At 57.8% G+C, this 24,430-nt stretch overlaps 4 protein-coding genes across 27 annotated transcripts in view; 3 read left to right on the forward strand and 1 right to left on the reverse strand.

Moving 5' to 3' along the window:
* The window catches only part of RASA4B (RAS p21 protein activator 4B), a 30,405-nt gene extending 18,625 nt beyond the window's left edge, over positions 1 to 11,780 (forward strand). For 5 of the 14 annotated variants that reach the window (XM_033426378.2, XM_033426376.2, XM_033426384.2 and 2 more), the window contains 3 exons: positions 71 to 206; positions 2,015 to 2,135; positions 3,478 to 4,335. In XM_033426378.2, the coding sequence (XP_033282269.1) occupies positions 71 to 206; positions 2,015 to 2,135; positions 3,478 to 3,910 (690 nt within the window). In that variant the 3' untranslated portion in view covers positions 3,911 to 4,335. The other 9 variants (XM_033426382.2, XM_004268828.4, XR_007472005.1 and 6 more) reach the window with 8 other exon arrangements.
* Positions 11,643 to 15,649, forward strand: POLR2J (RNA polymerase II subunit J). The gene is made up of 4 exons (XM_012532653.3): positions 11,643 to 11,779; positions 12,984 to 13,073; positions 14,503 to 14,677; positions 15,457 to 15,649. Exons 1-4 carry the CDS (start codon positions 11,727 to 11,729, stop codon positions 15,490 to 15,492), a joined length of 354 nt encoding a protein of 117 aa, XP_012388107.1. The 5' UTR covers positions 11,643 to 11,726; the 3' UTR covers positions 15,493 to 15,649.
* A 317-nt stretch (positions 15,650 to 15,966) lies between these two features.
* On the reverse strand, positions 15,967 to 22,526 carry LRWD1 (leucine rich repeats and WD repeat domain containing 1). 2 transcript variants are annotated; one of them, XM_033426388.2, is made up of 16 exons: positions 22,392 to 22,526; positions 21,647 to 21,881; positions 21,431 to 21,547; positions 20,841 to 20,981; positions 20,491 to 20,595; positions 20,107 to 20,229; positions 19,914 to 20,028; positions 19,605 to 19,714; positions 19,197 to 19,404; positions 18,621 to 18,693; positions 18,386 to 18,526; positions 17,027 to 17,242; positions 16,850 to 16,941; positions 16,510 to 16,665; positions 16,318 to 16,430; positions 15,967 to 16,223 (listed from the first exon to the last, which is right to left on the reverse strand). In XM_033426388.2, exons 1-16 carry the CDS (start codon positions 22,469 to 22,471, stop codon positions 16,077 to 16,079), a joined length of 2,172 nt encoding a protein of 723 aa, XP_033282279.1. In that variant the 5' UTR covers positions 22,472 to 22,526; the 3' UTR covers positions 15,967 to 16,076. The 2 variants fall into 2 exon arrangements, with proteins under 2 accessions (XP_033282279.1, XP_033282280.1); XM_033426389.2 differs by lacking the exon at positions 17,027 to 17,242.
* Positions 22,470 to 24,430, forward strand: part of ALKBH4 (alkB homolog 4, lysine demethylase) — a 77,728-nt gene continuing 75,767 nt past the window's right edge. For 9 of the 10 annotated variants that reach the window (XM_049698874.1, XM_049698869.1, XM_049698867.1 and 6 more), the window contains exon 1: positions 22,470 to 22,805. In XM_049698874.1, coding sequence (XP_049554831.1) covers positions 22,470 to 22,805 — 336 coding nt within the window. Of the gene's footprint in view, positions 22,806 to 22,988; positions 23,884 to 24,430 lie in introns of those variants that run through there. The other variant, XM_049698875.1, reaches the window with a different exon arrangement.

Raw genomic sequence — 24,430 nt, forward strand, 5'->3', positions numbered from 1 at the left:
GCTTCAAGGATGGAGAGCTTCCTGGAGGAGGTGACCTCTCATCAGTGCCCACCCCCCATGCCCCCTGTAGTGTGTGAACGAGCTGAACCAGTGGCTGTCTGCACTGCGGAAGGTCAGCATCAACAACACCGGCCTGCTAGGCTCCTACCACCCTGGAGTCTTCCGCGGGGACAAGTGGAGCTGCTGCCACCAGAGGGACAAGACAGGTGGGATGGAGGCCAGGGCCCCATGACACTGCGTCTGTCCCCGAAAGGCCCCTGGAGCCCTGCCTCGCTGGCCTGGCGGGGAGCTACCTGGGCACCTGTGGGCACTCACCTGAGGCCAACCAGGCCCCGCAGGTGCTCTGGGCAGAAAGGGTCCTGTGACCAGGTGGTTTGGGAAATGCCACTTGATGTGTGTGATGCATGTGGGTACCTCAGAGGCCCTGGAGGAGGCCTGAAAACGAGTTAGAATCCCATATCTGACACCGTGTAGCCCAGCACTTCCCAAATTCCTTTGCCAGGGACCACTTTTCTGGCCCAGTGAATGAGCTTCTTGCAGAACCAGTGTTCCAAGGAACACACTTTAGGAATTCCTTGCTAATGAGGGCTGAAGACAGCCCCCTAATTTGCATATTTCCATACTGGCAGCCCAGTACTGGAGCTGTGAGTTGGGGGCACCCTGGGCCTTGGGCACTGAGGGATGGCAGAGAGAAGCTTCTCCTAGAACTTTCAGTGATGATGGAAATGGTGTGTATCTGTACTGTCCAATACTGTGCGTGTGCCAGGCCTGAACATGTGGTTATTGAGCACTTGTGATGTAGCTAGTGCAGCCGAGGAACTGAGTTTTGAATTTATTTTAATTTCAATTAATTTAAATATGAATGGCCTCATGTGGCTAGTGGCTACCCTCTTGGATAGTAAAGTTCTAGAATGCTCAAGATCTTCCTTCCTTATCCCTACCTGCTTTACAAAATTTTTTTTTTAATAAATTTATTTATTTTTGGCTGCGTCGGGTCTTCGTTGCTGCACGCGGGCTTTCTCTAGCTGCGGCGAGCTCTTCGTTGCGTTGCTCGGGCTTCTCACTGCGGTGGCTCCTCTTGTTGTGGAGCACGGGCTCTAGGTGCGCGGGCTTCAGTAGTTGTGGCACACGGGCTCAGTAGTTGTGGCGCACGGGCTTCGTTGCCCCACAGCATGTGGGATCTTCCCGGACCAGGGCTCGAACCCGTGTCCCCTGCATTGGCAGGCGGATTCTTAACCACCGTGCCACCAGGGAAGTCCCCTTTGCTTTACAAAATTCTTGCACCCCAGTCACAGAGGAGACTCAGCACTTGGAGCCCCTGGCCTGCAGGCCAGGCTGACCCTCGAGCCCGGTGGGGTCCAGGCCCTCAGAAGCTGGCCCACCTGCTGTAGCCCAGCCCTGGCTCTGAGGTTGAGCAGTGGCAGCTTGTCACGAGGGCGTCCCTGGCTGGTTGACCTGACCTGCAGCCTCTGGCTGTAGCCTTGTGACAGTAACCCTTGTCATCGGTGCAGTGGGGCTCCCCAGGGCGCTACGAGGCAGGGCTGGGCAGCCGTATTTTGTGGAGCAGGAAACCGAGGCTTAGCAAATGCAGGCGTCTCTGCCCAGGTTGTAAAGCAGCACGTGGCAGGGCCGGCTCATTCCAAGGCACAGAACCCCGGCTCCCCTCACCATGATCTCACAGTTCCAGGCTGCTCCCTGCTTCCTTCCAGGCAGGAATCTTCCAGAAAGTGGTCCAGCTCCCTAAGTTGTATTCTGCACAACTCCCACATCCTGCAGTCACGGCTCAGGAGCTGAACCCGAGAGAGATGAGGGGCTGCCCCCTGGAAGTGTGGGGAGCCACAGGCAGGCCCTGGGCCAGACTTCCCGGCTGTGCCCCCAGCCCAGCTCCGCCCTGGGGGCCCCTGAGTGCGTCCCTTGCCCTCTCTAGGCCTCGGTTTCCCCATCTGCATTCCAGGAAGTTGGACATAAGCGCTCACAGTGCCTGCCTGTAACTCTGTCCTCTCTCTGCCCCCAGATCTGGGTTGCGACAAGACGCGGTCCCGGGTGACCCTGCAGGAGTGGAATGACCCTCTCGACCATGACCTGGAGGCTCAGCTCATCTACCGGCACCTGCTGGGTGTAGAGGCCACGCTGCGGTGAGGAGGCCTGTGCAGGGGCAGCGAGTCCCACGCGGCAGAGCCTGGGAAGCCCCGGGGGATGTACCGGCGGGTGCTGGAGCCGGGATTCGGGCTCAGGGCCCCTCCGCAGTGGCTGGTCTCTTCCCTCGTAATCAGGCTCTGCCCCTCCCTGCCTGTGGCAGCCACACCGGAGGGCATCTGGATCTCTGCAGCATGAGGCTGGCTCATCTTAGGTTGAAGGTCCCAGGGGCTGTGGAAGCCCAGGGTCAGGCTGTAGCTGCTCTGTGCCCCCGGCTGACCCGGCCCCCTCATCTGCCCAGCCCTCCCTTGGTGCCCTCAGAGCGCCAGGATTGCCCTCAGCCAACTCGCTTAATTCAGTGGTTCTCAGCCCTGGCTCCAGCTTAGCGAACACAGAACGCTTTTTAAAAACAGGATGCCTGGGCCCTACCCCACTGACTCAGAATCTCTGGTCGGGGGCGGGTTCAGCACGGGGATATTTTAAAGCAAGCCATCGCTTCCTGAGAGCACTGCTTCCCGGAGTCTGTTCGAAAGGGGGCAGTTTTCTCTCCCACACCCCTGCCCCCGGGGCCTGGAGGGGCGCCGCGCATCCTCCTTGCCTCCTCAGCAGCTCTCCTAGGGTTTGTCTCCTGTGGCTACTGTAGCGCGTTACCATACGCTTCGTGGCCTAAACAACACAGGCTTATCCTCGTACAGTAAGAGCGGAAGAAGCACGTGAGCAGAGGGGTCAGGGGTCAGGCGACCCTCTAGGGCCTAGGAGGCAACTGACGAGGAGGAGTTTGATCTGTTTTATCCAAAGTAGATCAGGGAGATGGTCAAAGCGCTGAGCCAGCAGAGTTCCTAAATAAGGAGCTTCAAGCACAGGGTCCGCGAGGCTGCCCACCATCCCTCCGTGTAAGCGCACAGGATTGTACCTGAGCGACCTGGGGACCTTTGGTGAACCCCGGGTAGGAGCCGTGCTTAAAATGTCCCTGTCTCCTGTTCCCATAAGAATGAAACTCATTCCGTGGCCAGGTAACACGAGGGGATTTTCAGGCCCCGCTTGCATCTCTCCCCAAGGGCCCTCTGAAAAGGAAGTGACACGGTTCAAGCTTGGTTTCCAAAGTGCCTTCCGCTGATCCACCTTTGCTGAGGTGGAGGATGAGGGGGGACCAGAGGAGGAGGCTGGACGGCGGGAAGCGGGAGGCGACCGGGGGCCGAGACCTGGGTCCACACTTTTTCCTGTACATTGAAGCAGCCCCCTGCCCCCAGGAGCCCCCTCCAGCTCAGGAGGCCCACCCTGGGTCACCCAGCCTTCTGGGCGAGGGCACCAGAAGCCCTCACATCCTGTCCTCACCCACAGGGAGAAGCACCGACAGCTGAGTGCGGACCCAGAGGCAGACCCTGTGCTCACGGGCCCCGGAGGAGGTAGGTGCTTCCCACCTGAGCCCCCTTTCGGGGATGGTGGGTGGGGCCTCCCTCCCAGGGGCCCTCCGGCCTTCCAGACAGGCGCGACCCTACCTGCTCTGCCCTCATCCTACATCTGCCTCCAGCCCCCGAGGACCCAGTGGCCCAGCTGCTCCAGGTACTGCAGGACCTCCGGGAGGCCCATAGGTCCAGCCCAGCTGGCTCCCCACCCTTGGAGCCCAGCCGCGTCCTGGAGCTGCAGACATGAGGCCGCCCCGCACAAGGCGCTGAGCCCCGCCAGGTGCTGGGAGACCCCCGCGCACTCTCAGCTTTTCACCTCGGTCCCTCTCGCTGGGGTGCACGGCCTGGGTCTCTCCTGGGCTGAGTGAGCTGGGGGAGCCAGGGGCCCAGGGGGTCCGGAAATCCAGAGCTGATACGGTTTTGGCCCATCATCACCCACCTGACATCTCCAGGGGACTTCGGGGGTTCCTGCTCCTCTGTGAGGCCTGGCTGCTCCCCGCCAGCCCCACAGCCATCACTGCCACTAGCCCAGACTCCCCAGGGTCCCTCCTCTCCTGCCCAGGGTGGACCCAGCTAGAAAGCCCCCTCTAGGGTGGTCCACACCCAGATGGACTGATGCTTCTTGGACCCAGAGAGGCAGGAGGGAACACGGGGCCCAGGAGACCAAGCCTGGACCTCAGCACCCCCTTTGCTCCTGGCCACCACCACCCCTGCTCCCCTCATGGCCACAGCTGTGCTCCCCGGGACAGCATCGCGACGCTCTGTTGCCAACAATAAACCTGCCATGACTGTGGAGGCTCTGGGATCTCGAGATGGGGGTCAGCTGCGGGTGGGGGTGGCCAAGCGCCGGGCCGCCAGCACAGTCTCTGCGCATCCCCACTGCCCCGCTCTGTTTCCCCCCGTCCTGGGGACTTGCTTTCTCCTCCCACCTGCTCTCCCTGCCACACCCCTGGGTCCCACTCGTCCGTCTCCCACAGGCTACAGAGCCTGATGTGTCTCACCAGCTGGCCCCTCCTGGCAGCCCCCAAACAGGCCCTTCCTCCAAGTGTCCTGAAGACTGCAAGTGGGGGCAGGTTCAGAACCTCAAACCACATGGCCTGGCCCTGGCAGTGGCCCTTATGCCAGCCCCCTCGTCCCAAGCAAGGCTTCCTCTGGTCATCACCTCCCCACTCTCCTCCGAATCCATCCCTAGGGACACAGTAGCTTTCAACATAATTAACAAAACAGGGAAGGGACAGGGTCTTCCAGCACGTTCTTAAAACTCTCATTCAACCAAGCTCAGAGCCTCACCTGTGAATCCCAGACCTGGGACAGTCCCCAAGGGCCCAGGTCACAGGCAGGACCCTTGACCCAGCTGACTAGCCGGAGTCTGGGGCAGGACCATCTGGACAGGCTGCATGCTGGATTCTTTGAGGGATAGCATAGAAAAGCAAAGGGGGCTGCAGATGCAGGGGGCTGCCCCGCTCCCCTGTACCCCATGGCTTTGGGGGCCCTATCGACCCTTTCTCCTGGTCACAGCCCACCAACCCAATCCCTTGGATGTTCATCACTTCTTGGTCGTGATGCTACCATCCTATGGGCCTCGTGAGCCTCTTCACAGGGCTAGGCATCCCCTCACCCTTCCTGGCCCAGGGCTCAGGTCCAGGGTGACTGAGCCTGCTCCCCCCCGCCCCCATCACCGACCGCTGCTTCTCTGGCTACTTCCTTAGGGCCTCACACCGGTCCTCCTGCCTGGTGGATCTTCTTGTGTTTCAAGGACATCATGGTCAGGAAGTATGGACCCTGGGTCTCCTGACCCCCAAGGCAAGGAGGGAAGGGGAAAGAGAGGTGTACACTTGGGTGTGCACTTACAGAGCCTGCAGCAAGTAGATCTGTGGATTTAACTGCACACGTGCAGCCGCCCACCGGCAGCACCCGCCACCCTTTCCTCCAGTGGATCTCGATGTGGGCACGGCCACTGCAGCCAGAGGGGCATTTAAATGAGTAAGTGCCTGGCTCCGCCCCCCACCTCTCCCGTGGGTACCAACACCCCTAGGTTCTCCTCACAGGTTCCAGGCAGAGCTACCTACAACCCAGGATGCCGCATTCTTTTTGGAAGCCACCTGGAAAAAGGAGAGGGACAGAAGAGACTCCTGCCTGCCCTCAGTACAGGCAGGTACTGGAGGTCACCTCCTCCACCTGCCCAGGGATTCCACACCACCACTCCCCCAGGATCGCCAGGCCTGTTATTCATCCGGGGCTGGGGCAGATGCCCCAGATGTCTTGAGGGTCTGATTGGGCCCTCAGAGGCCTACAGCCCAGGGGCTGGCATTCAGTACAGGGCAGGCACCCCGGGAAGCCCTGAGTGGGCCCAGCTCACATAGCATATGCGCCTTTGGGCCCAACTCGTAGGAAATCTGGGCAAGTTCCCGCCAACCTTCTCTTGGGAAATTCTTGTCAAAGTAGAATTTTCAAATATGTTTTTAAAAATGACTCATAAAAATGAAACTGTGCACCTCAGACTGGACTTGAACCCACACGGCTGGGACTTTGACCCTGCCAAGACCCACAGTCTTCCAACTGAGATCACACACCTGGTTTCAGGACTTAATGACGCTCAGGTTCTTGATGTCTCATCTCAGAAAGAATTCAGTGAGAGACAAAGTGATAGGTAAGAAGTGGATTTATTTAGAGAGAAACACACTCCACAGACAGAGTGTGGGCCATCTCAGAAGGTGAGAAGGCACCAGGGTACAGGGTTGTCATTTCTTATAGGGGTGGGTAATTTCATAAGCTAATGAGTGGGGGGAGTATTCCAGCTATTTTAGGAAGGGGCGGGGATTTCCAGGAGTTGGGCCACTGCCCACTTTTTGATCTTCATGGTTGGTCTTGGAACTGTCATGGCGCCTGTGGGTGTGTCATTTAGCTTGCTGATGTGAGCGTATACTGAGGTTGAAGGTCTAGTGGAAAAAGTCGACTTGTCCGCCATCTTGGACCCATTGGGTTCTAATCAGTTTATATCATGTCCTTGGGCTATGTCATTCTTTCAAAGGTTGTGCCCTGCCTCCTTCCCTCCCGTTTCAAAAATATAGAATGGGCCTTCCCTGGTGGCGCAGTGGTTAAGAATCCGCCTGCCAATGCAGGGGACATGGGTTCGAGCCCTGGTCTGGGAAGATTCCACATGCCGCGGAGCAACTAAGCCCGTGCACCACAACTACTCAGCCTGCACTCTGGAGCCCATGTTCCACAACAAGAGAAGCCACCGCAATGAGAAGCCCGCGCACCGCAATGAGTAGTAGCCCCCGCTTGCCGCAACTAGAGAAAGCCTGCGCGCAGCAACGAAGACCGAACACAGCCAAAAGTAATAAATAAATAATAAATTTATTTAAAAAAATGTATAGGGTATGAACATGTATCAGAGATTTATTACACTCCAAGGAGGAAATGAATGTTTGGCAAAGCTAGTTCATAGACTATTTTGAGAGTCTGGGTAACGTTAGAATAAGATTGTGATATTAGATTACAAAACTGGTTGATGGAATTATCTTCTCTATGGGATGGAAACCTACAAGTTAATAAGTGACTTCAACGTCTGGGCTCTAATTGAATAATAAATTTCAAAGTCAAACACAGGTGGCTTCCCTGGTGGCACAGTGGTTAAGAATCCGCCTGCCAATGCTAGGGGACATGGGTTCGATCCCTGGTCCGGGAAGATCCCACATGCTGTGGAGCTACTAAGCCCATGCGCCACAACTACTGAGCCTGTACTCTAGCGCCCATGAGCCACAACTACTGAAGCCCACGCGCCTAGAGCCCGTGCCGCACAACGAGAGGCCACTGCAGTGAGAGGCCCGCACATTGCAATGAAGAGTAGCCTCTGCTCGCCACAACCAAAAAAAGCCCGCGCAGCAACGAAGACCCAACGCAGCCAAAAATAAGTAAATAAAAAATTAAAAATTAAAAGAAATAAATTCTTAAAAAAAAAAAAAGTCAAACACAGGTCCATTCCCCAAGCTTAGGGATTGGCAAACTTTTTCGGCAAAGGCCCAGGCATGCAGGTTTTGGTTACCATTACTCTTGTAGCACAAAAGCAGCCACAGGCAATGAGGAAACCAACGGGCATGGCATATTCCAATGCAACTTTAAATACAAAAACAGGTGGCAGGCTTGATTTGGTCCCGGAGCCCTCACATTTTGACGATCTCTGCCCTAGATATTTATTTATTTGTTTGTTTGTTTCTAAAACCCCTGTTTTTTTTTAATGTATGCTTTTTTAAATTTTTATTTATTCATTTTATTTATTTTTGGCTGCGTTGGGTCTTCGTTGCTGTGTGCGGACTTTTCTCTAGTTGCCGTGAGCCGGGTGGGGGGGCTACTCTTCGTTGTGGTGCTCTGGCTTCTCTTGTTGTGGAGCAGGGGCTCTAAGCACGTGGGTTTCAGTAGTTGCGGCATGCGGGCTTAGTTGCCCCACGGCATGTGGGATCTTCCCGGACCGGGGCTCGAACCCACGTCCCCTGCATTGGCAGGCGGATTCTTAACCACTGCGCCACCAGGGAAGCCCTGCCCTAGATATTTAAATAACCCCTGGTCAGGCCTGTTCAACAGTGCTCCAGTATGGCATTGTTGGGATATGCCACACACTCCCCCTTCCCCTTATTTCCAAGGTTGGAAAATGTTTCTTAGCACCCCATGTTCTAGCCGCCCATTCCACAGTGGTGCCAGGCAGACCTGTCTCCCTTAGACTAAGGAGAAGACGGGAATGGCCATTGGGACTCCTCTCGGGGCACACCAAAATTGAGCTGCTGAAAACTCTTTGGGGGGCTGACAACTTCTGGAGCTCAGGATCTCATGTTGGTCAGAGAATCAAAGGGCAAGTGTGACCAGAACTCCCTAGAGAGGACAGACTTCCACAGTGGCAGGGAGGGAAGCCCCTTCAGAGTTAAAATCCTCTCCCCATCCTGTCCCGTAGCCCAGTTAAGACCAGGCCAGCCTCATCACCGCCAGGTCCCTGCAATCCTGGCAATGGTAGTGTTGCAAGAAAAGGTGGGGCACAAGAGGATGGTCAGGTCCCAGGTCTCAGGTGAGTTCCTGGGACGGGTGGCCAAGTATGGGTTCTCGGCTTCTTGCAGGAAAGAATTCAAGAGCGAGCCACAGTAAAGTGAAAGCAGGTTTATTCAGGGAGATACACATTCCATAGACTGAGTGTGGGCCAACTCAGAAGGCAAGAGGCCCCAGGGTATGGGGTTGTCAGTTTTTAGGAGGAGGGGAATTTCATAGACTAATGAGTGGGAGGATTATTCCAACTATTTGGGGAAGGAGCGGAGATTTCCAGGGGTTGTGACCCACTTTTTGGCCTTTTATGATCAGCCTTAGAGCTGGCATGGTGCCTGTGGGTGTGTCATTTAGCATATGCTGACGTATCGCAATGAGCGTATAATGAGGCTCACGTTCTACTGGAAGTAGATTCTTCGCCATCTTGGGCCTAATCAGTTCTAACTACTTTATGTCCTCAGAGGCTATGTCATTCGTTTAAAGTTTGTGCCCTGCCCCCTTCCTTTCTCAGTAGTGTCAACTGAAAAAAGAAATGCGCAACCTAAAGGTTGAGAGTTATGTTTTATTCGGTGGACATACTGAGGACTTCAAGCCGGGGAGGCAGCATCTTAAGTAACCCCGAGTCGGAAAAAAAAAAAAAAGTAACCCCGAGAAAACTGCTCTGAGGAGGTGAGGGGGAGCCAGGATATATAGGAGTTTTGCAAAAAAGGGCAGGTAGTCTGAACATCAAGAGATTACTGTTAATTAAAGAAAACCAGATACCTCAAGTTAAGGAATTTAGCGCTTTTCTTTGTATGGGAAGATGTAAGAGTCTGGGCTCACCAAAATCATTCCTTTGATATGTACCTCAGCTATGTGGGGCCAGTATCCCGTGCTTTCACATCCTGCGTTTCATCAAGCTGACCCTTGGGGTTGGCTGCAGTCTGATGATGGCTGGCTGGCCGATATTCTTTGTTTCCTTCCTGAGTTCCCTCAGGGCTCACCGTTGGGGGCAGGGCTGCAATGGCTGACAGCTGCGGCATCTTTTGTTTACTGACATGGCAGGCAACATTTTATTTCTCAGTAGCGTCCTTGGCCCAAACTTTCCCAGGATGACTCAGACGGGTGAAGGGGCATCATTACTGTCATTGCCTTCTATTCCTCCGCAGTTAAAGAGGCCCCCACCCACTTGGCCTGGAGAGTCAAGGTTGGTGTGGGCCTCCAGCAAATGACATTTTCTCACCCCAGGTCTCAAAGCTTAAGTAGGAAAGAGTCCTTCCCGGGAAGTGGTGGGGGAAGCTCCAGATTTCCTTGGGGGCTCCTCAGCTGTTCCCCAGCCTTGAAGAAACAGCTGGAAAGCTGTTAGGGCTTCAGTAGCTAATCTGAGACCCCAGCCCCTGTTGCTTCAAACCGCTCAGGTGGGACTTTTATGCTAAGCTGTAGTCTGCAAAATATCAACCAACCAAAACCGACTCATACACTTACCCCTTCAAGTTCCTCTCATACGTGTGTTGACTGAAAACAAAACAAAAACAAAAATGCACAACCTAAAAGTTGCGAGTTATGTGGGATTTAAAAAATATATTTTTTAAATTTTAATTTATTTATTCATTTTTTGGCTGTGTTGGGTCTTCGTTGCTGCAAGTGGGCTCCTCTTTGCTGCGGTGCGCGGGCTTTTCATTGCGGTGGCTTCTCGTGTAGCGGAGCACGGGCTCTAGAGCGCAGGCTCAGTAGTTGTGGCGCACGGGCTTAGCTGCTCCGCGGTATGTGGGAACTTCCCGGACCAGGGTTCGAACCCGTGTTCCCTGCACTGGCAGGTGGATTCTTATCCACTACGCCACAAGGGAAGCGCCTTATGCGTGATTTTTTGGGTTTTTGGCCGTGCCACGTGGCTTGTGGCATTCTAGTCCCCTGACCAGGGATCGAACCTGGGCCCCAGCAATGAACGCGCCGAGTCCTAACCACTGGACCTCCAGGGAATTCCTGCGAGTTGTGGGGGTGGTTTTTTGTTTGTTTTCTGCGTGGTTTTTTTGCCGCAGTGAGCGGCAAGCGGAACTTCCCCGACCAGGGATCAAACCTGTGCCCCCTGTGGAAGCTCAGAGTCTTAACAACTGGATCACCAGGGAAGTTCCTGCGAGTTATGTTTTATCGAGGACCTTACTGAGGACAATAGCCTGGGAGACAGCCTCTCAGATTGCTCTGCGGAACTGTTCCAAAGAGGTAAGGGAGGAGCCAGGATATATAGTTTTTTGCTGAAAAACAAACAAAACACTTGTAGTCAAACATCAAAAGATTACCGCTAATCACAAAAGAGAGACATCTCAAGTTAATGATTTCAGCAGTTTTCTTCGGAAGATGAAAGAATCTGGGCATTGAAATGATTCCTAGATATGCATTTTAACTATCTACGCCCAGTATCCTGTTTTTCTCCATCCTGAATTCCCCTCAGGGCACACCGTCAGGGGCTGATGGCTTGATGGCGGCAACATTCTTTGTTTATTGAAATGGCAGGCAACATTTTTTTGTCCCCACCAGCATACACTTGCCGCCTCCCCGGCCCTCACCCAACTGCTCCCCTAACAAGGACCTCGCTAGGCTACAAGCCCACCTGGTAAACCAGTAACAACCCAGCCAGGAGTCTTGTAGCAGCTTGCCTTGGCAGGTGGATTATCCATACACAACAGTCTAGCCCAGGGGAGGCTTCTTCTGCCCCGGCTGGTCACACCTGCCCACTAACCCAAGGCTCCATTCTCCATTCAAGAACCTCTTGCCATGTATTCCAAGGGCACATTTCCAAAGAGGGATCAAGGGGCAAAGGGAGCAGAGAGAAGAGTTCAGGGTTCCGGCTTAGCCTAGACAGAGATGTCTCAAAAGAGCTGCCCCCAGCGTTAGGAGCATGCGTCAAAACATGCCCGCAGGTAAGCCCAGGAGAGGACCTTCCCGACTCACGCATGCGCAGAGCCACCAGCTCCTCTCCCTCCGGCAGGCTTTTCTCGCGCCTGCGCAAGATCCTCCAGACCGATAGAGGGCAACGAGCCGATCCTCACACGGGTTTGGCACTACCGGCATAATCCGGAAACAGCCGCTAACCCGGAAGTGGCCGAGTTATATAGGTCGAGTTCTGGAGGTGGTGGCGGCTGTGTGTGAGGGTTGGGAGGCTGCTGCGACGCTAGGATGAACGCGCCTCCCGCCTTCGAGTCGTTCTTGCTCTTCGAGGGCGAGAAGAAGTAAGTGGAACCGGCCTCGGTGGGAGAGGGTCGCGGACCCTCGACCGTCAGCGCCCGCAGGTTCTGGGGCTTCTCTGCCCGTCCGCTGCCGGGGGGACAGAAGGTTTTGCTCTAGCTCCACAGAGCGCTTCACACTTGAGTCTGCCAAACTTAAGACAGTCCTAGGTGTTGGTGAGTCTCCCCATTTTGCAGATGAGGAAACCGAGCTTCAGAGAGGTTAAGTAACTTTCCCAGGCGCACAGAAAGTGGCCGGTCTGTATTCGAACCCAGTGTGTCTGGCTCCAAAGTCCTTTTCCTCTGGGATCTGGTAGCCCCCCTCACTCGTCTTCCCGCCCACCACCTTTATCCTTGCTGCAGCCAGAATGATGGCTCTGAGACTCACACCGGATCTTCATTCGCCGGTGTAAAGCCTCCAGTGACGCCTCATTGCCTGCAGGTGAAGGGAAATGTAATCCAGTGCTCAGATAGCCTGGACTTGGCTCCTGGATCCCCCACTTGAGAACTCTGTGCCTTTGGGCAAGTGACAGTCTGCCTGAGGCCCACTTTCCTCATCTGGAAAATGGGCTTATTACTGTATTAAATCACAGAATTTTCTCTAAGGGGAGATTAAATTAGGTAATTTATGTAAAGCGCTTAGTCCAGGGCTCAGCACAAAGAAGACCGTCTTAAACGCTGGCTTTTCCTTCTCTTAGCTGTCTGGTATCCAGGGCTCTGCTCTGCGGTCTAGCCCCTGCCCGGCACTTCACACTCCCTTGAGAGCGGTGGTTCTTAACCGGGGGCCATTTTGCCCCCCCAGAAGACTTCGGCAGTGTCTGCAAACATTTTTGGTTGTCATAAAGGGGATGCTCCTGGCATCTAGTGGTAGAGGTACTGCTAATACCCCACAGTGTACCAGACAGCCCCCATACAGAAAAGAATTTTCTGGCCTAAAATGTCAGTGGTGCCAAGGTTGAGAAGCTCTGCTTTAGGAAGAAGGAGTAGTCCAGAGGTGAGATGAGGGTCCCACAGAGCCAGGCGTGGCTGGGTTTGGGGTATAGCCACGGTGCTACTCTGAGTCACAGAGGACGTTATGGGATGAAGAGATGGGAAAGTCTTCCAGGAGGAGGTGGGACCTGAGCCTGCCTTGAAGGGCAGGGTTTAGACTCTGGGGAGGAGGGAAGCCGCGGCCCTCCCCACCAACCTGTTGCCTCTGCCTCTCCCTTAGGATCACCATTAACAAGGACACCAAGGTACCCAATGCCTGTTTGTTCACCATCAACAAGGAAGACCATACGCTAGGAAACATCATTAAATCGTAAGTTCCAAGTCAGAGGCTTTTGGGGGTTATGTTGCTCTTTGAGAGGCCAAGCTTAAGTTCCAGGAGATGTTCTCAAGTCTCTCTGAGCTCCAGGAAGTCCTTCTGGGTGCTGGCTCTAGGAATTCACACATCCCAGTACCTTTTCTTCAAAATGACAGTGACCAGTTTCTGTTCACGTAGACACTTTCCTGTGTTGGCTCAGTTATCTGACTAAAGGAGGAGAATGTGCAGCGAGCCACAGGAAAGAAGGCCCGCTTGGGGCTCTGCTCACAAGCACGGAGACGCATTCAGCTTTGGCCACCCACCCCGCCCCCATTTGTGACAGTGACCTCAGTGACACCTGGCATTCTAAGATGTGTGTGCCAGAGATTGTAACTTAGTAGAATAAGGGAAGGAAGTGGGAGTGCGCCTGTGTGGTCATCCGGTGCCCTGGTGGGTTCCTGGTAATTGGATGGTGGGTGTTTGCACCGGTGAAGTCCTGGCCTGGTAGGTGGCCAGCAGTAGGATTGGCCAGAGACTTGTCATTTCGCTGCTGAAAAGTGCCATCAGTGAAGCCATGCCTTTCCCAGGTTTGCATGTTTGAGACCGTGGGCAGGAGCTTGTCCGGTCTTCTGGTATAAGTAGGGGACGGAGTTGCCCATCTTCTTTGTGGATGCCTCCTGCCCAGCGCCAAGCCAGTGGTGCACCCAGGCTTTCCTGGGGCCCTGCTGCCCCCCACCCTCCCCCACTGTGTGAGCCCAGTGTTCCCACCTGTGCCAGCCCCCCCCCCCCCCCAGTGCTCACATTTCAGGGAGCTGATCTGGAGAAAACCCCCACACGCCCAGGGCACAGCTCACGATTCAGGCTTCGCTTCCCCATAGCCTCGCGGACCAGGACCCCATGCGTGTGGACGGCAGCTGCCAGCCTGCATCGCCCAGAGGATTTCCGTTTCCACTTTATTAAGTGCTCAGAGCCTGGGGCCTTCTCCCCCTGCTGCCTTTATTTGCTGTGCCAGATGCTCTTTGGGGGCTGGGAATGGGGCTTTTTTTTCCTGAACACTAGCTGGATTTTTACTGCCTAGGGAGGTTTCTTTGGGGCCCTTGAGGGTCCCTGACGTCTCGTGAGGGAAGAGGTTGCTGGAAACTGTGTTTACTAGGTAGGGTCGTTGATCCTCATGGATGTAGCTGTGTGTATGGGAGGAGTCCCCACATGCTGTACCTTCTTCACATGTCTGTCTTACTTGGACATTTTTGCAGGGGCTGTGGGGTGGTGACAACGACATCACACAACACAAACAACTAAAGATCGAGAGCAGCTGCATTTGCTTATAGGCCCCAACCCAACGGGAAGACCCTTGGTTAGAAGGCCTGGAAGGTCACAAGGGGCCAGAGCCCCAAGGGCCCTAGGCTCACCACCCACCCCCACCCCACCCATCCCTGTGTCTCAGGCAGCTGCTGAAGGACCCACAGGTGCTGTTTGCTGGCTACAAAGTCCCCCACCCCTTGGAACACAAGATCATCATCCGCGTGCAGACCACACCGGACTACAGCCCCCAGGAGGCCTTCACCAACGCCATCACAGACCTCATCAGCGAGCTCTCCCTGCTGGAAGAGCGATTCCGGGTGAGGAGCTGGGTGTGCCGGAGGGGCTGGGGTCAGTCTGGACGCCAGCCTGTATGGTCACAGCTGCAGCGTGCTCATGCCCACACCTAGGACGATCCCCGGGTTGTTTCCTCTGATTTATTCAGTGGGGGAGATGGGGGCTGGGCGGAGGTGATGACAGAACAGGGGTGTATACCACAGCATCCGGTAAGTGTGGACTGAGGGGTCATGGAGGTGAGGCCTGGGGCCTGCTGTCTGCACCCAGGGTGGGACCTCACCCAGTGCCAGGGTCTCCCTTTGTGCTCTCATGGTCCCCGTGGAAGCAAGGGGCCTGCTGCCTGGGGCTGTCCCTCCAAGCCTCTTCCCTGTGGTGCCACTGCCCTGTGGTTTATCTGTCTGGGGGCAGCTCATCTTATCATAGGGTACCACCATCAAGAAGGCCAGATGGGTGTGGTCACATCTCACGCAGGGGGCTTCAAAGTCCAGACACGATTTAGAGTGGGAAGGATCCACGGCTTGTCAGATTTTCAGTCTGTCAGTCACAGGCTCACCAGGAAGCACCCCTACTCCCCCGCCTCCCTGCCACGCCAGGCAGCAGGACCTGTGCTGCAGGGAAGTCATGGTGGCGTGAGTAGGGCTGGCTAGAGGGTCCCTGGGGTGCTGGCTACCCGGTGCCTGGAACCGTTTGGGGCCCCTGGCCAAGGTCCTGGCAGCCCTTGGTCAGGGAGGCTGAGGCTGCGTTCCCAACATCCTCACCCGGCCATTCCAGCTCAGGGCGCCGCCTCCTTCCTCCCCCTCAGGTGGCCATCAAAGACAAGCAAGAAGGAATCGAGTAGTGGGCTGCACCCGGCCCTTCTCCAGGCACCAGGTGGACAAAAGCACTTCCTCCAGCCGTGGGCCTCCTTGTAGAAAGTCCCTCACCCCTGACACCGATGTGTCCTGTACACAGAGTCTGTCTTACCTTCCTAATAAAGTGTGGCAGGAAAAGACCCAGCTGTGGGCTGAAGCAGAGGTGACTTCACAGCCTTGGGTCAGTCCAGTGGAGGTGGGGGACCTGTTCCGGAGCCACTCGGGGGCCTCATTTCAGGACTAGCCCAGGGAGCCAGATTTCTGTCTGAGAGGGTGGCAGGAACAAACTCATTCTGGACAAAACCCGGGAACCTGGGGCTGCCCGGCGGCGTCTCAAGCAGAAGGAACTGAAAGCTCGTGTGCTTCCAGGCGTCCCTGCCCTGGGAGCCTCAGCTGCCGGGCCTGCCTGCCTTACTCAGCGGCGGACACCTGATGGGGCCCACAAACAGCTCCCCTCAGGCTTCTCTTACACAGTAGACTTTAATATAAAATAGTCACCAAAAAAAAAAAAAGTCACCGATAAGAAGGTCCCCCTCACGACCCTAAAAGCTGAGTAAGTTGCGTCCCACAGTCAAGGCTGGTTTCTCCTCCAGATGGCGACAATGTTGGAGTCCGTCAGTGCCGTGAGGTAGGTAAAGGTGGGGTCGGCCACCACCGTGTTCACCATGGTCCTGCTCACTGTCTGGCCCAGGGCCCGGGGCTGGGGCCACTTAAGGATCTGGAGGGGAGAGAGAGGGCGCTGGGCTCCTGCTTCCTGACACGGGCCCCCAGGCAGCCCCAGCCCTGGCGGGGACCGCAGTGCGCATGCCTACCTGCGTGGGGGCCTGCGGGGTGGCCGGCGGCGGGGGCCTCTGCGCCACGAGGGGCCTGACGTCGTAGATCCACACGTTGCCCTCCTCGTCCCCGCAGAGCACCATCCCCTCACCTGCCAGCACAGAGACGGGAATCAGGTGGGGCGGAGCTCCCAGAGGTGCAGGGTTAGGGGTGGCCGGCAGGCGACTCACCAGGACAGGTGCTGAGTGAGAAGTAGGCGAGCTCGGTGGGCGACCACTGCAGCCGGGCCAGGACCACGACAGCCACTGTGGACTGGCTGCCCCGGCCCTGCCACGTCTGGCTCCAGCTCCACAGGCAGATGGTGCCCAGGCTACTCCCTTTGGAGGCTGTCGGGGAGAGTGAAGAACTGTGCCCGGGGGCCCCTCTCCGGGCAACTCGTGTCCCACAGTGGGGACCCCTCCGAAGCCCTCGGACCTAAACCCCAGCCCAGGGAGAAGTGACCCCAGAAGGCCTGACCAGGGCCCATCTGGGTCCCAGGAAGCCAGACTGTCCCGAGCTAAGCTCGCTCACCCACGACGTCCTCGTTCACGAACGCCAGCCCGTCCACTCTCCGTCCAGTTGCCTCAGAGCCCTCGGAGAAGACGAACTCCACCTCACACACCCTGTGGGGCAGCGGAAGTGCTGGTCAGCCAGGAAGGCTGCACACAAAGGGCCGCTCGCTCATTCAGACACCTGCTGGGCACTTACTCTGGGCCCTCCCTGGCTTCCAGGCCCTGGAAGGGGGGAGCCAGCACCTGAGTGTGCCGAGTCACAGGCGGTGGCAACTTAGGGGGCGCAGGGACATGGCCAGGAAGGGCTCTGGAGTGAGGCAGCGCTTCCGAGGCTGAGTGAGGTGAGCAGTTCACTGGCCGAGTGGGTGCTTCTAGGCCCAGAGACTTGGTGGTGCGGGGGGTTGCTCTGACGCTGAGGACAGTGGGGAGTGGCTGCGGGCACACTGCTTGGAGAGGCCACCCAGCAGCTGCCCGGAGTCCTGGAGCCAGAAAGGCAGCCGAGTACCAACCACGAGCAGCAGACACATCTGAGACGTGGGGGAGACGCCACAGGACTTGGGGACCAGGCAGGGAGGGAGAAGGCAGGCCCAGGACTTGACTCCCAGGTGTGGCAGGGGGACACCACCAACACCTGGCTGGACAACTGCCACGGTCTGTGCTGAGGTGTCATTACAGTTCCCTCCTGCCACCTGCCCTAAAATTCTTCCCACGCTATTCCCCATGCTCAGGATAAAATTCAAGATCTCACCAGGGCCCACAGGGCCAGTATATCCTCTGGCCCAGGCAACCTTGCCACATCACCTTGTGCCAATCCCTCCAGTTCTCCAAGCTGTGGCCAGCTCTCCCTGGTCAGCCAGCTGTCCCTGCCACTGGCCCTTTGCGCTTCCCCCGTGTGAGCACCCTTCCTGCCTCTGTCCACCTGACTCCCTCGGGACTCATGGAGAGCATGAGCCTGAGGACCTGTCCATCCGCCACTGGTCACCTCGGAGTCCCCTCGGCCTCCCTGCTCCTCTCGGAGCACCTTACTCTCCTTCCTCTGTAGCTGACATCAATCACACTCTGGGGGGTTTTAATGCCTGTCTCCCCCACCAGGCTCTGGGCCTCACAAGGCCAGGGGACCCCTGCCGAGCACTGTCTCAGGCCTTCCAGGTGATACAGAAGAGCCACACGCCTCCACCAGGCCCTTCTGGCCCTTCTCCTGGCCCAGACACCGTCCCGTTGTCCTCCACTAGCCCTGGGATGTGAGTTACTGTCCCCACTTTGTGGATGACAAAATCATGTTGGGCAGAGGAAGGTCACACTGCTGGTGAGTGGCAGGACCTGGGCAGTGATGAGGTGATCAAGCCTAGAGAGGGAATGGACCTTTCCTCAAGAGATGGGCAGGAGGTGGGGACAGGGCAGCTCTGAGGAGGCCCGTGAAAACAGCCTCTGGCTGCCCAGGGCAGGGGGCGTGTTGCGGGCATCACTGCAGCAGGTGTGCCTGGGGTCAGACACCTGGACTGGGGGCTGCCCGGCTCCGAGGACTGGCTTTCAGGGCACCCCTGCCCGTTCTCACCTCCTCTTCTGAGGCTGGTCCAGCCGCACGTCCCAGCAACGGCAGCCGCCCTCACAGCCAGCCAGCAGGTAGGCATCCGGGCAGGAGGCGACGGGGCAGAGACGCAGGGCGATGGAGGTGGTGTCGAGTGTGAGCAGCTGGCTGCCGGCAGGTGAGAGGGAGGGCGTGAGGCCACAAACTCAGGTGTGTGCCCACCCCCATGCCCATCCCCCGAAGTCCTGCCGCAAAGCATCACCTGGCTTGGAATTCGTAATCGTGGTTGGGCACCCCGATGTCCCAGAGGATGATCCGCTTGTCATAGGAGGCCGCTGAGGAGGGGATGGGAAGGAGAGAGGTGGCCCTGAGGAGGCCCTGCTCCCTCCTGCAGGCTGTATCCCAGGCTGAGACCACGGCCCCAAGGCAGGGAGGGAGGGCCACGGCTGGGAGAAAGACTCCAGGGCCTACCATCCTTATCTTACTCTAACCTATGTGCCCCATGCCACGCAGCCATGTCCCGAAGTCTCTGCTCAGATATCACCCTCATCACACCCAGAGGGCCAGGGGATCCACCCAGGTCCCCAGGTCACAGACGTGGCCCAGGTTGTCAGAAACCTCCAAAGCCACAGAGCAGGTTGGGGGAAGAGACAGAATCTGAAGCCTGGTCAGTTGTCCATGAAACCCTGATGTTCCTACCGGTCTGCGCTGACCTCGGCAGCCAGCATGAGGCCCGCCAGCCACAGGAGCTCCCTGCCATCCCAGGAAGGAGTCCTGAGGAGTCAGGCTGCAGGACGGCTGCTAAGGGAGCCCCGGAGGTTCGGGGAGGGGGTCTTACTGAAGAGGTGGGTCTCGTGTGTGGGGCTGAAACAGAGAGTCGCAATGGCCTTCTTGTGGGCCCGGATGAGCCCGCAGCAGAAGCCGGCCTGCACGTGCAGCAGCCGGACCAGGCCCCGCAGGCCTGCAGCTGCCAGCACGCTCCAGCGCTTCTTGTGGCCTGCCTGTGTGACCACCGTCAGGGCTGTCCAGGCCACTGAGAAGAACTCCTGGGGAGGGAAGGGGAGGGCTCACCAAGGGGCAGAGCTACACGCGTGCAGGATCAGGCCCGGGAACAGGAGCCCAGCATCAAAGAAAAAGGTCACCTGGTGAGTAGATGGCCGAGTCTGGCCCCCCGACCCCAGCGCTCCTACCCCCAGGAGCCAAGGCTCTGCCTGCCACCCTGCAGGAGCAGGGCACCGGCACTCACCTCACTAGGCGCCTTGTACTTGTGCAGTACGATGCCCGTCTGGCAGTCGATCACACACACGGCCTCCCCACCACACGTGGCCACGGTCTGGGATGTGGCCCCTGCCTGCCCTGTTTGAGAGGTCAGCCTGGTGACACACTGCAGCCCCTCCTCCTGACCCTGAGGACACTCTGAGCTCTCTGTCCCTCCCGATTCCCCTGTCCACCCAGGCGGCCCCTGCACGTGGTATTCCCAGGCCCCGTGCCCAGAAAGCTTGCCCTGCTTGTTCCCTGTGGCCCTCGCCCCGCCTGCCCCCCGCCGAGGACGTGCCCTCGTCCCAGGCTGGCTCGAAGGCGCAGGCCCAGAGCTGGGTCTCCAGGTCACGAGGGCTGTTGTTCTTGCTGTGGCACTGCAGGAAGTGCAGGGGCTCCAGCTGCAGGGCAGTCTGTGGGAGCAGAGGGGGGTCATGGCTGCCCCCGGGCCTTGCTCCCACCACACACCCCCTGCCACCTTGGTAGCTCACCTGGCTGCCAGCAGAGCCCACAGGGCTGCCCTCCACCTGGGCCAACGGGGAGGTGCACACCCGCTTGTTGGGAGAGAGGTTGACTGGGCCATCACCTGGCCGCTTCGAGGCCACTGGCCCGGCCTGTGGAGGAGGGGGCGGGGGCAACCCGAGGGCCTGGTGACCATGTGTCCATCTGCCCAGGGCTTCCTTCCTCCCCATCAGAGGCTGGACTGCACTCTCCCATGGGTACGGGAGGCCAGGGGTACCAGGGTCAGAGGGAACCAGCTCGAGCATAGAAGGCCATCTCCTGGGCACACTGCCAGGACGCCTTCCTAATGCCTCCCTAGGCAGGAAGGGCCAGGGCAGGCCCTGGGAGCCCGGGAGCCCCATGGAACCACTCACCCTAGGCTCCTGGATAGTGGTGGCTTTTGGGGGCCTCTCTGAGATGTTTGCCTCATGCACCTGAGTCCCACCAGAGGCCACCAGCTCCTCAGAGATCATCCGCACCTGGGTGGAGCCAGGCCATCAGGAAGCTGAGCACATCCCGGGGGCCTCCAGCCCCTCCCCAGACGCCCAGTCAGAGGGTGCTTCCCGAGCTGGGGAAGAGTCCTTCCAGCCCATAGGGCTTCCTTCCCTGACCTGCCCACTCCCCACATCCCCTCATGGCCAGAGACCTCCAGGGTGGCTCAGGCTATGGCAGCCAGGGAGGAGCTGGGAGAAGCGACTCCCAGCACAGCGGGGTGAGGACATACCCTCCACTGGGTGAAGTCGCTGAGGGACTCGGGCCCATAGCGGACGTCTCTGACGGCCGACCTCACAAAGTCTGCCTGGGCCTTCTCAGCCTCCTCCTCTGGGCTCAGTGCGGCCATGAACTTCTCCCAGTGAGCTGTGACCTGGCACGAGAGGGACCAGATTCAGGCTCAGCCCACCCCGGCTCTCCTGGACCTTCTGTGGCACCTTTGCCTCTAATCTCAGGGCCAGAGCTGCCTCAACCTCACCGCCTCTGGGATGCCTCCCCGAATCACAGCTTTCTCAGCTGCAGGTTGCACAAACCCAAGCAACACAGAGGGAGAGACAGGCCCCTGAAGGGAGGAGCTGGCCCAGGGTAAAGTCACCGTGAAAGCATCCCAGCCTCCCCTGCCAGGGCACGACCTCCAAGGACAAGAGGCCAAGCGCCACAGCCAAGCTCAAAGCAACAGGTCGGGCTAGGGGCTCAGGGCCACTTGGGGTTGGGACAGAGAGCCCCTGTAACCCCCCTTGGTGTCCTCCAAATGTCCAGTTCTGTCACTCCTCAAGGCCCCCGACTGCTCCCAAGCACCAGAGACACCGCCCCGCCCCTTACCCTGCTGGTCAGCTCCCGGTTCAGGTTCTCCACCTGAGAGCAAGTGGAGGAAGCGTCCTTGCCGTTGACCTTACGGAGCTTGGGCAGGAGGAAGGAAACTTTCAGGTTGTCACTGACCTGGGGGATGAGGGAGGAGAGCGGCTCGGGGTCACCCCAGCCTGTGGCTGAGCCCGAGCCCCCAGGGTGCTGGCCCGGGATGCGGGGCCGCCCACTTACTGTCAGAAAGGGGTTGCCCTCCAGGCTGAGCTCCTCGAGCTGTGGGAACTGGCACAGGACAGTGACATCGCCCAACTGGTTGTTGGCGCAGCGGAGGATGCGCAGGTGGGACAGGCCCAGGTTGGCGGGCAGCGTCTCCAGTTGGTTGTTGGAGAGGTCCAGCTCTTGCAGCTGCTTCAGGCGGCTCAGCAGCTTGGGGTCCAAGTGCTCTGAGAGCAGATTCATCCCTGACAGGCTGGGGAGAGGGGCAGACAGGGCGGGCTCAGGGGGCAGGCAGGCCTCCCACCCCGCACGCACGGCAGCCCAGGTTGCCTCCGACGGCTTTGGCACCTGACATTTCTCCTGCGTGCATGGCCGATCCGCAACATTCCCCCACTTACTTTAACCCTGTCCCTACTTTATAACTTGGGGCAGCTGGCCCCCTCCAGGATGCTTTTCCTGATCCTCTAGGGGGGCTTTCTGTGCTCCCCAGTCCTCTGTAATTCTCTCAACAGGTTGCTCCATATTCTTTCTGCAAGACTGTCTCCCTAGCAGCCTGGACCCTCTTCTGAGGTAATGCCGCTCCGGGCCTACCTGACCCATCTCATAACGACAGAACGGCGTTTGTCCCGAATGATTAAAGACTCTGTCGAACCGACAGGCTGATAACGGGGCCGGGCAGGGAGAGAGGAACGGTCCCAGGCTTTCTTCCCGACCGTCCGCCGACCCAGGCCCTGGTGGAGGGCGGTGTGGCCCCGGCCCTTACTCCAGGCTCCGGATCTTCCCCAGCCGGTCGCACTTGGGTCGCCCCCGCTGGATCAGCAGCCGCGCCGACAGGGGGCCCATGGCGAGGAGGCGCGGCCCGCGGGGACCTGATCGACGGCACGCGAATCCGGTGCTGGCGCCGGCGGTTGTCCGATTCCAGGAGGTGGCGCCGCGCGAATCCGTCGGCGGCGGCGACCGGAAGGAAGCGGCCGCGCGGACCTCGTACCCTGTGCGCGCACTACAACTCCCAGCGGCGCCCGCGGTCCCGCGCCTGCGCCCCGGCTGCCGGGACGCGGCGATGGCGGCTGCGGCGGTGGCGGCCCCAGAGGTCCTTCGGGAATGTGGTTGCAAGGGTATCCGGACCTGTCTAATCTGCGAGCGGCAGCGCGGAGGTGACCAGCCCTGGCAGCACCAGGTGAGGGCTGGGAGAGGGGCCGCGCCCACAACTCCGTTCTTCATCCGGGGAAACTGAGGCCCGGGTTGACCGTGAAGACGGGCTCCGGATCAAACCGTGTCAGCGGCCCTGGCGATGGGGGCGTTGCGGGGTGAGGAGATGAGGGCTTTGAGCAGTGGGCCTGGAGTGGGAAAGGGGCTGGGACGTGGATGCAGTCCGACCACAGCTCACCTCTGGAACCCGGGGGGAGTCTGACAGCAAACGTAGCCCCCCCGTGTCTGGGGCTGGAAGCTTCAGGGGCTCGTGGTTAGACGACACGGAGAGAGTAGGGGGTGCTGAAAACCAGGGCAGAGGGCCCCAGAAGGCCTTGGACGGAAACGGGCAAGGAGGAAACTCATTCCAACGAATTAACAAAAAAGGACTCAGAGGCTTTGAGCGGGGCAAGGGCCTTCCAGCCGGGCCAAGGCCTGGGGAAGGCGGATGATGCTTCAGGTGAGGAAGATGAGGTCGGTGGGGCCTGACCACGGAAGGCGGGCGGGACCTGTTCTGAGGGCCATGCGAGCTCTCGAGGGTTTTAAAGGAAGTTACCTGTGAATTTTAGAAAGATCCTGGGAAGGGGAGGGGTGGATAGGAAGGAAAGGAGGCTGGGAAGCCAGTGAAGAAACTGTCACAGTGTCCGTGACAAAAGCTCAGAACGTCCTGTGAAAAACAGTGGCGGTTCCTCAGAAAATTAAATGTAGAGCTACCATATGACCCAGCAATCCCACTTCTGGATATGGTCCCAAAAGAATTGAAAGCAGGGTCATGAAGAGATATCTGTACACCCATGTGCATAGCAGTTACTCACAATAGCTAAAAGGTGGAAGCAGCCCAAGTGTCCACGGACAGATGAAAGGAAGAACAAAATGTGGTCCATCCGTACAGTGGAATATCATTCAGTCCTAAAAAAGGAAGAAAGGAAAGTGTGGCACGTGCCACCACACAGATGAACCCTGAGGACGTTATGCTGAGTGAAATACGCCAGTCGGAAGACATACCGTATGATTCCACTTATGTAAAGCCTCCAAAGTCGTCAAATTCACAGAAACAGAAAAGAATGGTGGGTGCCAGCAGCGGGGGGAAGGGAGGGGGAGAGGTGTTAATGGGTAGATTTAGTTTTGCAAGGTGAGAAAGTTCTGGAGATTGGTTGTACAACAATGTGAAATACTTAACACACTGAAATGTGCACTTAAAACGTGGCTGAGGATCAATTTTAAATGTGTAACGTATATGTGGTTGTATATATTTGACCACAGTTTAAAACTTTCTTAAAAAAGAGTTTTTCAGACCTTGCCAAAGGTCTGAACTGTGCCCATGGCCGTGGGCGTGGAGGCTCAGGGCACCGTGGGGGTAGCATCTTCCCAACCTGATGGCTGAGGGACGAGTGAAATGTACGGGATGACCCCTTAACTTTCCGTGTGTCCCATGTGAGGTGCCAGGAGACAGAGACACGGTGGTTCAGGGTTGGGGTGTGGGTGCTGGCGATGCCTGTAGAACATAAAGCGGGAGGACGCAGAATTCACTGGGCAGGGAACACCTCAGACTGCCCTGTAGATCTGACAGAGTCCTGGCCAACACAACCGGAAGCTCCGGAGCAAAGACGGCCT

Source organism: Orcinus orca, chromosome 16 (genome assembly GCF_937001465.1).
Source record: "Orcinus orca chromosome 16, mOrcOrc1.1, whole genome shotgun sequence".
NCBI classification, from domain to species: domain Eukaryota; kingdom Metazoa; phylum Chordata; class Mammalia; order Artiodactyla; family Delphinidae; genus Orcinus; species Orcinus orca.

Bases quoted from the DNA above. Each gene is read 5' to 3' on its own strand.
- POLR2J (XM_012532653.3), top strand. From the start codon at position 11,727: ATGAACGCGCCTCCCGCCTTCGAGTCGTTCTTGCTCTTCGAGGGCGAG. The intron at 13,074-14,502 runs GTAAGTTCCAAG...CCTGTGTCTCAG, and splicing joins CTAGGAAACATCATTAAATC to GCAGCTGCTGAAGGACCCAC. The intron at 14,678-15,456 runs GTGAGGAGCTGG...CCTCCCCCTCAG, and splicing joins TGCTGGAAGAGCGATTCCGG to GTGGCCATCAAAGACAAGCA.
- LRWD1 (XM_033426388.2), bottom strand. From the start codon at position 22,471: ATGGGCCCCCTGTCGGCGCGGCTGCTGATCCAGCGGGGGCGACCCAAG. The intron at 21,548-21,646 runs GTAAGTGGGCGG...CTCATCCCCCAG, and splicing joins AGGGCAACCCCTTTCTGACA to GTCAGTGACAACCTGAAAGT. The intron at 17,243-18,385 runs GTGAGAACGGGC...CACTGTCCTCAG, and splicing joins GACCAGCCTCAGAAGAGGAG to CGTCAGAGCAACCCCCCGCA.